The sequence below is a fragment of the Ictalurus furcatus genome, chromosome 19, assembly GCF_023375685.1.
Source record: "Ictalurus furcatus strain D&B chromosome 19, Billie_1.0, whole genome shotgun sequence".
NCBI classification, from domain to species: domain Eukaryota; kingdom Metazoa; phylum Chordata; class Actinopteri; order Siluriformes; family Ictaluridae; genus Ictalurus; species Ictalurus furcatus.
In genome coordinates, this window is record NC_071273.1 from 8,620,288 (window position 1) to 8,633,412 (window position 13,125).

At 37.7% G+C, this 13,125-nt stretch overlaps 1 protein-coding gene across 1 annotated transcript in view; it reads right to left on the minus strand.

The window, feature by feature from the left end:
* LOC128622969 (thyrotropin-releasing hormone-degrading ectoenzyme-like) overlaps window positions 1-13,125 on the minus strand; it is a 186,841-nt gene that overhangs the window by 37,089 nt on the left and 136,627 nt on the right. Inside the window, exons 8-9 of the mRNA XM_053649753.1 lie at window positions 8,513-8,578; window positions 4,508-4,695 (exon numbers count right to left, since the gene is read on the minus strand). Of these exons, the coding sequence (XP_053505728.1) occupies window positions 4,508-4,695; window positions 8,513-8,578 (254 nt within the window). The remainder of the gene's footprint in view (window positions 1-4,507; window positions 4,696-8,512; window positions 8,579-13,125) is intronic.

A 13,125-nucleotide genomic window follows, 5' to 3' on the forward strand; every position in this document is an offset into this window, starting at 1 on the left:
GCTGCTGAGGACGTGATCTCCTTTGCAAATGCAAGACAGTGGCATTATCATATAAACGAGAGATGGTTGTATTAGAAAGGTACCAGTTAACAACAAGCCAAGTGATGTGATTCTAATTAATCTCCAGTCCAGAATGATTTGTGTCAGGAACTGCAATGCATGCTACCTGACCATCCTGTGATAAATTTTAAATGGGTTGTAGAGACAGTCTCTTCCTTTTTAATTACTTCCATTTACTCTCACAGTGATGCTCTTGAATGAATTAGGTTCTCAAAATTACTCAGACATTAAAACATCACATGCAACTATAGAGGATGAGCATCTGCTTAATATAAGAGACCACATGCTGAATGTTAATTGATCACATGCATTCCCTCTGCTGAGAAATTTGGAACTAGTGTAGATATACTGTTATCCACATATTATGTGTTCATTTTTCATTGGTAATTTCACAGTGCATGTTTAATGTTAAAGGCTTCCTAATCCTGCTCCTTTAGTCTTGATTTAGCATGAAATTTTCTGATATAGCTTTTGAAAGAATAATTAATGGCCAATCTCAGATGTAGATGAAGGAAAACCCAAAGGTAAAATCTTTATCATTTCTAGTAAAAAAGTGGCCTGAAGGTTTAGCTTAACTTTAATAACAATAATGAACCTCATGACATGTTAATCTGCACTAATTCTTATGTGTGGCCATAACACTTTTCCAAAAAAATAAAAAGTAATCAAATCACTACATTTTCATCAATGATGTCAATAAAAGACCGTCATAGAGAGATTGGAACACAGTAACTACATCCTCATTTATTCCAAACTTATCTATTCCCAGCCCTCATTATCACATCATTTTATTGATATGAAAAAGTGAGTCACCTGTGAGTGCAGCTGAAAAATGCAGTGACTCATGTAAAGAAGAGAAACAAAAAGCACTAAAGTACATTTTAAACTATAAAGGGAATTGTTGATTATGAAAGAAAATCTTTTTAGTAGAAAAAAGTTAAACAATAACTCGTGTTTCCTGAACAATCTGGTGCTATAAATCAGTTTATTTCTGGACCTTCACTCCACTGTGTTCCTATTGTGCAGCTGACTGTGAAGCCTGCAGCTGCAATGCAAAATGGGGAAAAAACCCTGTGGGTTTGAATAGCTTTGACAGGTATGGTTAAGCCTCCGTGTCCCTGACTGTCCCATGCTCTTTGTTACTCCAAAGGTAACAAAGAAGAGATGGCTCATTGACTTGTCTGTGGGGTATGGAGACAAAATCCAGCATGGTTACAGAACAGCAGGATCGCTTACTGAGCTGACAGGTCAGAGAAGATTTAAGTTACAAACCCTTCTGTGATGGGAGAGAGAGAAAGAGATGGAGAGTGCTGCTATGAAACATCTCCTCACAAACACTGAGTGCAGTTTAACAGAACTCACAGTATACACAAACACACACAATGACTAATAAATGGATGAAGAGCAGAAGCATTTTAGAGTAGAGGTGATTACTGGTTCTAAGGTTAAGTACTGAACTGGAACAAAGCCATAACCATACAGCTGTGAGGTTGTTAGGCTTCTAGTTGGGGAAAGGGTAAAAACTGCTATCATGCTGAAAATGGATAATCACACTGTTTCTGGACAAACTAACAACACAGATATCTACATCAGTGCATCTCAATAATTCCAAACATGCATGTATACTGTGAGAGCATTATGAAGGATAAATTCCTTCACAAATAACATTTGTTTTTTTTTAATAACAGCCAGCAAATGCCCTTACATTACTCTGACGCTGGCTCTTCTTTCCTCACCTCTGCTGCCCACACACACACTACTCTAAAGTTGCAAACTCCTGTTTTAGAACAAAGACAAGAATTCTGATTATAATCAACACTGATTGCTTTCAGTTTTTCCATTTCAGTTTTTAAAGTATACATTTCCTCACCATTATCACGCCATCAGAAAATCATTAGAAATTGTCAGAACAGATGTCCAGCTTTTATTACAAACGTACTATGTGATAACAGACTTCTGATGAGGCACCACTTGACCAAAAAGCCATCAGAGCAAAATCAGCAACATGGGCAACAAACTCAGCCATGCAGTTACTCGAGTGTGAACAAACACAGGAGAAACAGTCGACTGACACTATATGGCCAAAATACGTGGACCTTCCCCAAAGTGTTGCCACAAAGTTGTCTAGACTGTCTCTGTATGCTGTAGCATTAAGATTTGCCTCACGGGAAATAAGAGAACCTAGCCCAAATCTATTCCATCATGACAGTGACCCAGTGCACAAAGCAAGGTCCAGAAAGAAAATGGTTTGCCAAGGTACAGTGTGGAATAACCTGAGCACAGAGCCCTGACCTCAACCCCACTGAACACCTTTGGGATTTATTGGAACACCGACTGCACCCCAGACCTCCTCGCCCGACAGCAGTGCCTGAGCTCACTAATGCTCTTGTGAATAATGAGCACCAATCCCCACAGACATGTTCCAAAATCTAGTGGAAAGCCTTCCCAGAAGAGTGGAGGTTATTATATTAATAAGAGGGAGACCAATTTTGGGACAGGATGTTCAACATACACATGAACTGGATGTATGATGGTCAGGTGTCCAAATGCCTTTGGCCATATAGTGTATATGCATGTTAAATCTGGAGTTGTAAATTGGAATTTTAAATACTTCATTATCATTGTAAAGTGTTTTCCTTATAATTTTTTCACTCTCTTTTCATACTGTTAATTCTTGATTCTTCGTTATGCCTGAAAGTGCAGTACTCAATACACCAACTACCTACACTCCAACGCAGAGATAGACATTAACATTCACTGGCCGATAAGCGTTGCTGCCAGCATTTGGATCCAAATAAGAACCAGAGGCTTCCGGAGGGCATGATGAATTATTTATGACACCATTAATGAGAGCTAAAGTTTATGTCTGCTCTTGGCAGTCCCATTCCTCCTTGGAAAATGCTGCAATATTTCAGGAAGCACCCAGGGGTTACCAAAGGGTGCAGTCTTCAGAGATGACTGCATAACAAGTTTATGAGATGCATTATGTGAACCTAGCATTCACATAATGCATCTCATAACCTTGTTATGCAGTAATTTCTGATAAAATGGTTACAATTGCGCATGGTTGTCTCTGCTTGAAATTCAATGAACAACAGCCACGCTAATCCTTCTCCATTTGTTTCCTGTTCCATCCTCGGAATGCCCATCCCCAAGTAAGCAGTGAATGTGCCAGCTCCAGCTCAGAACCAGCCTCTACGAAGATTCCAGATGATGCCAGTGCCTGCAAAGACTTTGGATGATACCAACACTCTACGTGTGTTGCTCCTGGGATAGCAGTTGGCCTGAACCATTCTGGACCATCCTGGTGCCTTGCTTCCGGAGTTCTCGCTTGGAGGCCAGTCACTGTTGCTGAGGATGGCCCCATATGGACAGCCTAGGGACACTTGGAAGCCGTGGAGATGGAAATGGACTGCAACTAATGCGGGCAGTTTTGGTGCGGTGTCTTTTTGCACCCGGGTCTCCATTACTGGACAGTGCATGATTTCAGCAGAATAGACTTCATGTTGAGACAGCGGTGAATCTCCTGATTACACAGCTGCACTTTTGTTTTATCATGTAGCACACAGTTATAAAAGGGATTTATTTATAATTACACAATCCACTGTTACCCAGATGAGGATGGGTTCCCTTTTGAGTCCTCTCAAGGTTTCTTCCCTGCTCATTAGGGACACATTTATCAACTGAAAATTTAGATTGAAATATATATATATATATATATATATATATATATATATATATATATATATATATATATATATATATATATATATATATATGTGTGTGTGTGTGTGTGAAGCTGATTTGTGACAGTGTCAATTGTAACAAGCGCTATAGAAATAATACTGAACTGAAATGAAATCGAATAAATAATAAACAGTGAGCCCAATCAATTAGCATTTGTGATGGTTACAGAAATAATGGGAAATGAAAATGATTAAATCTGTGCTCATGCCTGTGGAAAGAGTAGAAAATCTGGGATGTTCTCACAGTGTGACCTTGGAGAGAGAAGTACAATAAGATAGATCTTACAAGATAGACCTCCATTATGCCCTTTGATGGCTCTCAAGCAACATTTGTGTGTTTCCCGTTTCTTTGATAAGAATAAAGAACTTATCTTTCGCATATATACTATATAGAAATTGGTTGTATATTCAATACATATGCTCTGCAAGGGCTATTACTGAGGAGTGCTCAGTGCTCCAAATCATAGAGATTACACACTGGACAAAGCTATCACACTGCACAAATGAATGCTTTTCTTGCTCAGGCACGCCTGTTCTGTTGGGTAAATAATGAGAGTGATTGAATTGATTTAGGTGAGTTGAAGCAGACTAAACAGTCAAGTGGCTTTTATTGCCTGAAATGGACTTTGAGAGCAATAATCTTGACTGCTATGTACATGGCATGAAAAATAAAATCTGTAATCATATGTTAGACACTGTACCTATTGTTGAAAAAATCAGGGTTGTGGATCTTGGCTTCCATGTCATAGATGAAGTGTTCCTGGTTGATGGTGACCATGTTGTCCAGGCTCTCATTTTTGCTGATGGTGACCACAGGATAGCCCATTTGAAGAGTCCACCCATCCATCACTTCTTTTATGTTGATGTCTTTCCCTTCACTCTGCATGGCCTGCACAAAGAACACCACACCACAGCTCATAGTCATCAGACGTCTCAAAATGAAAAGTATTAAGTGACTCTTGCAGTGTATACATCTTGTGCATGTCGTTTTGTTATTTTGTATACAGATTTATCAGTATTGAACGTGCGCTTGCACCCTGGCATGATGTCTTGTGTGTGTTTAATGTCACAACAAATTGTTTAATAGACTGCATCATGTACAGCTTTAGGGTTGCAAATTAGAAAGGCTACTGTTTTTTTTTTTGTTGACTGGGAATCATGTGACTTGGAAGTTCACTGAAACATGGATGCTCTGCCCTGAACTATCTTCAGTGGAATGGTACATAGTTACATCAAAAGTACATAGAGAATTACAGATTTTATGTAACAGAAGGTGTGTGGAGGCATCCCACTGATTTACTATTTACAATTTTGAACTAAAACCTTCTGTTGTCCCTGCCAGAGAGATATTTGCTTGGAGTTAAACTTAGGAGTGTGGCTGTTTTGCTAAATTTGAACTGGCTTTGGAAATGCACTGAGACATTCTAGCTAAGTGAAACAGGTCTTCTCTCACAGTAATTCAAATAATAAAATATAATTCAAATGAAAAAGAAAAAGGAAATAATCATTATTATTACTATAACCATACATTATAACAATTGCGACAGAAATCTAAAAAAAAATCTAGAGTTTCTGGCATTCTCATTCTGTCTTTACCTACGTGATTTGACTGAGATTGTGGGTGCAAGATACCAAAAACAAACATTTCTCTCTCCAGTAAATGCATTTGCCTCACTTGTCTAGACTTTTATGTGCTTGCTATCAGAGATTGTAATTATAACCTGCACAATTCATTACTCCACCGGCTGAACAGCAAATATATAAAATGATCCAAGTATTTTACTATGCATTTTAGAAGCTCAAACTACTGGTCTGCATAGCTACTTTCTGATAAACTTAAATAAGTAACACATCCATTCTGACTCTAGTAATTTAAAGAATGCTTGTTACTTCCATTCTGGAGACCAAGTCTAGTAAATTTTCCTCTAATTGGCTGACCAAGCTGCCCAACACATACTTCCACATAGGCACCTAATCACTTTGGGTCCCAAGAATGGTTTACTGTAATTAAATTGTTTTGGATGATATTCTTATTATGGCTAGCATTATTAATACATGGGCATGAATGCTATATCACTCTATGTCATGGAGGAGAGACTGCACATGCTGTTAGTGATCAAACAGCTGCCACCTCTAAAAGCATGATATTAGTGAAGATTCAGGGTGGCACCTACATCATAAAAGCATGGGAACATTGAACATAAAAGAGTCTTACATTATATTCTATCTTATTTCATAATTTTATCTTAAAGACTACTTTCCAACCTTCCAGAGCTGATTTAGCTTAGTTGTATATTGGATTACTGTGGATGAGCTAAACTGTCATTTGTCTCATCTGATTCTGTGAGAAAATGAGGGATCATTGCTCTTCCAGACAAGAACATATTTAAATTGTAAATTTAACAAATAACATATCTGTTAGATCTTTTAAACATGTACTTAGAGAAAGTGAAATGCTTTCAAAAGCCCATCAATAACACTGATTTTTTTTTTCTTTCTGTCCAGCACCTTTCTATGAATTGTGCAATTGGATGTAAAATTTTATGTATAAAATGGGAAAGAATCACTAGTGGGCCATTTGTCTGAATGAAAACAGCAATGCTGGAACATTGTGATTGTTCTGGTAAACTGAAGGTAGGACAGTAAAAATGATGTTTTTCACTGAAGAAGGAAAAAAATTAACAGCAGATCCATTCGAGATTAATGTGGATCATCTATACTTCAGTCTTAGGGTATTAGTACATGAACTATGTGGGGAAAAGTCGTCTCAAAGCAGGCTTTCACATCTGTCAATGAGTCATGTTTTGTGTAATGTGGCACAAGGCAGCTATAGAGTCTCTCAGGCAGACAGATGTCGAGTAAAGCAAGTCTATTTAAAGATTAATTTTCAAAGTGATGTTTCAGTGCCTCAATGCAAAGCAGAAATAATTAAAGGAAGTGTAATCACACTTCTTGTGCTTGAAAAAGGCTTCATGGCATTTAACACTGGAAGATTATTGTAGCAAATTGGATTCATGCAGCACATATCATTTAAATGATGGTCTGTATTTAGATGATGTTCTGGAAAAAAAAAAAAAAAATCAATGATGTTACATGAATCAGGGACAAAACATTTTAACTTTAACTAAATATGTGTGACAAGAAAACATTACTGTAGGTAAATAAATAAAAATATTATCAAATAAGTGGAAAAGTGCCCATGAAAACTAAATTGCAACCAATCAAATACTGTCTAGAATGCATATGGTCTATCTAGGTGCGCTTTACCCTCAAATGTGAGTCATTCATGTAATTTTGGTTGTGCAGCTTTCTGCACGTTATTCCCCTTTCAAATAATCCCTTTTGTGTTGGAAAGATGCTTGAAGCTCATGTGCCTATGCACTCATTCAATATGCAACATCTTGAGCTCACTCCCAAAACATCGCAGGCTACCCTGGCCAGCATGGTCTATGAAGTGCAGTTAATACAAATAAAGGAAGTGAAGTACAGCTAGCATACAAAAAGAAAGCAAACTTATGGAGTTTTCAAAGCATGTTAGTGTGTGTAGCCAGGGAGAGGGAAAACCTTGCATATTGCATAGCTATTATTACCATAAAGATTAAGTCATCAGGAACTTAGACTAACGTCCCACAATTCCCATTACATACAGTATGTTTTAACAGTTATTAACCCTTAAATGCATGCATGTTTCGCCAATCATTATTACATATTCGGGTCGTTAGTGACCTGGAGTTTATATCTAATGCGAATGGATCTCAAAACTGCCCCAATACTATAAAACGCTCCTAATATTTTATTAATAATTACAAAATAATAAAATACAGCATATTTCATAATGTTTACTGGCATAAAGTTGGCTTGACATTGGACGTTCGATATTCGCAGATATGAGCAAATTAAAGGACCATCTCTAAAGTTACATATGGTATTGGTTTCCACGTTTCTAACTTCAATAGCATTTGAAGTGAATGACTTACAGTCCCACAACCAACTGTAAAGTGTTCGACTAGGTGTTAGGTATGACACACACCTTTTACATTTTTAATATTTAATAAAATAAACTATGAAATCGAGTATAGACTTTCTACAATAAATTAATTATAAACAGATATTATTCGACAATTTTATATATTTTTCTTGTTATATTGTTGATAATAAATAGATTGAGGAATACTAAGAAGGTGGAGGTCTAATGTAAAAAATTAACAAGGGGAAGGGTACTGAATGACGTCCCGGGTCACTAATGACACGAGGTATGCATTTAAGGGTTAAACTAAGAAGATAGGGTGAGATAATACCTATACCTTGAACGATCCTCGTTAAAGCCCTCGTCAATGATAGATGCCACGCTGACTTTATTTGTTGATTAACGATCCTTGATCTTTTCTTAGACAGAAATTGTCTGTCTGCCATGATATAACATTACATTTTCTGATTTGAAAGGGATTTAAAAAAATTACTGGGGTAAATATTGTGTGTGAAGACAGCACATATACACACTGGATGCTGACCTCAATTCTGCTTATCTGCAGGAATACTTCGTAACTCAGCAGGAGACTGAATTTAAAAAAAAATCTTTTCTTCTTATTTCTCTCTCTTCTCTCGCTCATTTTCAGCCCCACTCATCCTATTTTCCCTGTATTATGGCCTTACAGTTCCTGAGACTATATCAGACAGGTATTGTGACTATATGATTGGAATCTTACCTCTGAAAACTTGTTCCACAAGTCATCCCTTGCTGCATTTCCGTACATGTGCGTCATTAAATAGTCCTGAAAAACAGGAACAAAGGAAGGCTGGTGAGATTGTTCTATCTGATGATTCAGCAGCAGCCAGATAAACAAACATATGAGACTTGAATGGAAAATACCAAGTCAATTACACCCAATTTAAATTCAGTGCAGTGCTTGTAAATCTAGTCTGTGGCCAGACTAGTCTGAATGTGATTGTGACTGACACTTCAAGACAGACAATGCAAGTACCAGTGCATCTGTGTGTGGTAAAGGATGGGAGATGCTGCAGATGGACTAAATAATTCTAGGTAGATGAATTTTTTCACAATGTTTGAATGAAAAACAAACAACTCATTACTTCCAGAAAGGAAAAAGAGAAGGGTTTCCCCTTCTAAGGGGGGGAAAAAACAAACATTTGATCTTCAACTTAAAGCATTCCTTTCTGTAAAATAATGAGCTTTCATTAGCCATCTGTGCAGAACCCAGATCAGCCAAACATGATTGAAAGTCTCCATTACAGATGCAAGACAGATCTCAACCTTATTATTTCCTTAATCACTATGTAGATTCAAAACCTCCAGGAGGCCTTCTTTTAACAATAACACAGTTCACCTGTTCAGCACACAGCAAGCATCACATAGAGAAAGCGAAAAGGGAAATTTGCCCCTTTGGCTCCTTTTTTGTTTTATGTGCATGCAGGATGTTTAAATATACAAAAAACAAAGAATGGGGTTGGACAGAATTTGTCAGGAGTGAGAATTTGTAGCCTCTACTAGTAGATTTAATTCTCCTTTTTTTTTTTTTAACCTCACACTATGTTTCCATACACACACAGACATTTCTCAATAAGCAACAAATAAAAACATAATAATAAAATTAATACATTATCTTTCTAGCGTAAACAAAACACATTTACCAGTATATTTACCAGATATGTGTGTGTGCTATCTGGGATACTGCTTTTCATTGTATTTGAAACTAAAACTAAGATCTTATTGTTAAATGCATTCTGCACCTGACAGAACCTTATGAACTAAGTTTTTTCCATTCTTCTCTTTTGTTACATTTCCAACATGTTCTCTTCATTTTTTATAAAAACTGTAATAACTGTTGCCTTCTGGCCGACGATTCAGAGCACTGAGCACCAAAACTGTCAGGTTCAGGAACAGTTTCTTCACCCAGGCTATCCATCTCATGAACAGTTAAACTGCTCTATTGAGCAATAATTATGTGCAATACACAGTTTAATCTTTTATATTTATATATATATATATATATATATATTCTTTTCTTTTTTGTCTTATTGCTGTTTTGTACTGTTGTGCAAAGGAAGCTCCTGTCATCAAGACAAATTCCTTGTATGTGTAAGCATACTTGGCAATAAAGCTGATTCTTATTCTGATTCTGAAAAAAAAAGAATATCTAAAGTGATGAGTTCAGGATGAGATGGTGGCTGCTATGGATACTGAAGCCGCATCCTCAGAGCTTTTAGAGCCACTCATTCCTAATTTAGGTCTCTTGGTGTCCTGTTAAAGTGCATCTTTCTGTTTCTTTGTGAGCAACATCCAATCAGTAAAAAGTGGAGCACAGGGCAAAAAGATGTAATAAGAGGGTGATAGGTCAACAGCCTGACTACTCAGCCCCCCCATCATCTTTAAACATTTTGTTTTCATTATCAAACTTATTATTTATTTATTTTCTACAATCACTTGAATCAGATCCGAAAGGGTAAATAAAAAAAAAATATTTGCTAATTTGTAGCTCGTCTCTCTGATCTGCTTAACAGAGCTGAATAATTTACATACTGTACATGCAGGTCATGATTAGAAAATGCTGCTTAGATTCAGTGAACTATGATTTTTTTTCATATGCTAATCAACTCTGCTACAAGAGGATATTTTTTTTCATGCATTTATTTGAGATTCAAGTAAATACTTGACACGTACTTACTTGCATGTACCATACCCACCAGTAAACTTCCCATGCCAATAACCTCCCATTTTTAAACCCCAAAATAGCCACTCTAAGATTTTTTTTACAATAATTTATATGTATCAGCCATTCAGAAATTTTTTTCTCTATAGATAAATAATTCATAGCAGTTACTGAAAACTATACTTTAAGATAATGAATAATATGCTGAGACTTTAATGGGTTAAAGGTTTTAATGTAATTCAAAGAGCATATGGTTCCTTCCAAAACAATCTGCTCCCTCTACAGTCGAAAGCATTATGTGATTTGGCATCTGCTTGTTCTGAATCGCTAACAGTGAAAGAGAGAGGTTTAGAAAGCTAGCCAACAATCTTCTCTCTCTCTCTCTCTCTCTCTCAGCTATGCATTGCATAGATGAAATTCCTGTGCTACAAAAAACCCACAAAAATAAATACAAACACTTGAACAAATCTCTCACTTCCACGGCCTGCATTCTCCAGTCCCTCCTATTCACCTAACCATTACATATCTACACATGAATGGCAAACAAGCAGACGTACGCAATTTGAGGCAGCAACCAGGAAATCACATTCTTCTTTACCAAATAATCATACCCACCTTATACTGAAAGGAGAAAAAAATCCTTGTGTGTCCACAAGAGCAACATTTACCCTATGTTGAATACAACCCCAAATTATGGCTCCCTGTGCCTTTAAAAGCACAGCAGTTATATTGTATTCTGCCTATTTGCCAAGTGAATATATGTGATGAAAGTGTAAATGCTCTCATGTAATATTTTTAGGAAATTAAGAAGTGAAAGCAATCTTGTCAGATTTTAAATGAATTAAATTGATTACTCCAAGCATTTCATAAAGTTGCAGTTGATTTTACAGTCCTGTGCCAGGACATCATCATAAAAAACAGGAGGCAGCTTATTTGATTTGCCAAGCTGTCCAAATGTATCACTGTGTTTGTCCAGCCAATGCAAACATGTTTATTTGTCAGACACTAGTTAATGAGAGCACAGCAGCAAGAAAGAAATATGTCAACCAGTAGAGATTTTCAAATATTGTTTCCATTATAACAGAGAAAAACTACAAAGGCAACCTTATTTGTATTGAAAAATAATGTGCTGCAAAACTGTTGCACACATTGCCTTTGAGTTGCAGAGAGTGACAAACCTGTTCCATTTAAAAGGGAACTCAACGTTACTTGAGCTTCATGCTGTGGGAAGCAACCTCATGTGTAACTAGTATCTGAAGTCTGTGTGAAATCACACCTATTTATCGGCCTACCATGGTCAGGTGACATGGCATTTCGTGTGGCGCATGATTATAAAAAGGCGCTTGTAAACCGTGTCATCAGCCTTATTATCTTCAGCAAAGACCGCACGTTGGTTGTTTGTGTGAACACTCGTAAAAACTCTTCACTTCCTCTCTATTAAAAAAAAAAAAAATGAATTCTTTACTTTTCGGTCCCTCCACTCTTTGTGAGTATGAGTCAGAGAGAGTTCAGGAAGTGTGTTACTCCTTGCTCTGGTTTTATTACGGAGGGGGACAGACACACTTTCTGTATCTGGCAGTAGAGCATGCGGCGGCAGCCCTTGAGGGGGCTGAGTGAATGCATTGTGAACGCTTCATAATTAGGCAGCTCTGCTCTCTGCTTGTTCTCAGCTGAAGGGAGTTGGGTTTCCTGGGGATCCTGTATGGATCTGGAGGTGGAGCCTGAGACAATCTCTTGCTCTGTTGTCCGGATCTGACTCTCCGCTTCCGAGTTTTGGAGCCCCCAGTATTACTGTAGCCCCCCAACCCAGCCAATGAAAATCTGATAGTTTCCCTACAGTAGAATGTGGAAAAGTTAATGTCACTAAAAGACCATCTGGCAGCATGGAAACTACTGCCAAAAATGTCTCCATGGGTTCTGTCCACTATTAAAAAGGGCTGCTGGGTCCAGTTCAGAGCTCGACCCCTCTGGTTCAGAGGTATGCTCACCACAGTAGTAAGCACAGAACAGAGCCAATGTTAGCGCAGGAAGTAAGATCCGTCTTGGACAAAGAGGCCGTAGAACATGTACCGCTTTCTCTGAGGGAGGGAGGTATTTACAGATGTTATTTCCTGGTTTGCAAAAAAAGATGGGAGTGTGCGGCTAATTTTAGATCTGCGTTATGTGAACCGTACTCTTTGGACATACAAGTTCAAAATGTCGATGCTTAAACTTATCGTTCCACAGATTCAGGTCAAGGAGTGGTTTGTGATGATAGATCTAAAAGATGCCTATTTCCATATATAATATTGCCAAGTCACAGGAAGTTCCTGAGGTTCACGTTTGAAGGGTTGGAGTCTCTTGCGACTCCAAGGCATCCAGAAACTTGGATAGTAAACATCGAGATGCTGTTCTCGTGCACATGAGGAGCTTGGGGCTCAGGTTGAACCCCAATAAAAGAATGCTTTTCTAGCAACCGCTAGATGGGATGGGATTCTATGGGATTCTACTACAGTCAGGGCATATCTATCCCCAACACATGTAGTTTCAATCCCATCAACATTGAGCAAGATAAAGCTGGATCTGGGCATCCCCTATAGTCTCTACAAGAGACTGTTCGGGCTTATAGCAGCAGCAGCCAATGTCATACCGTTGAGCCTACTGCACGAGAC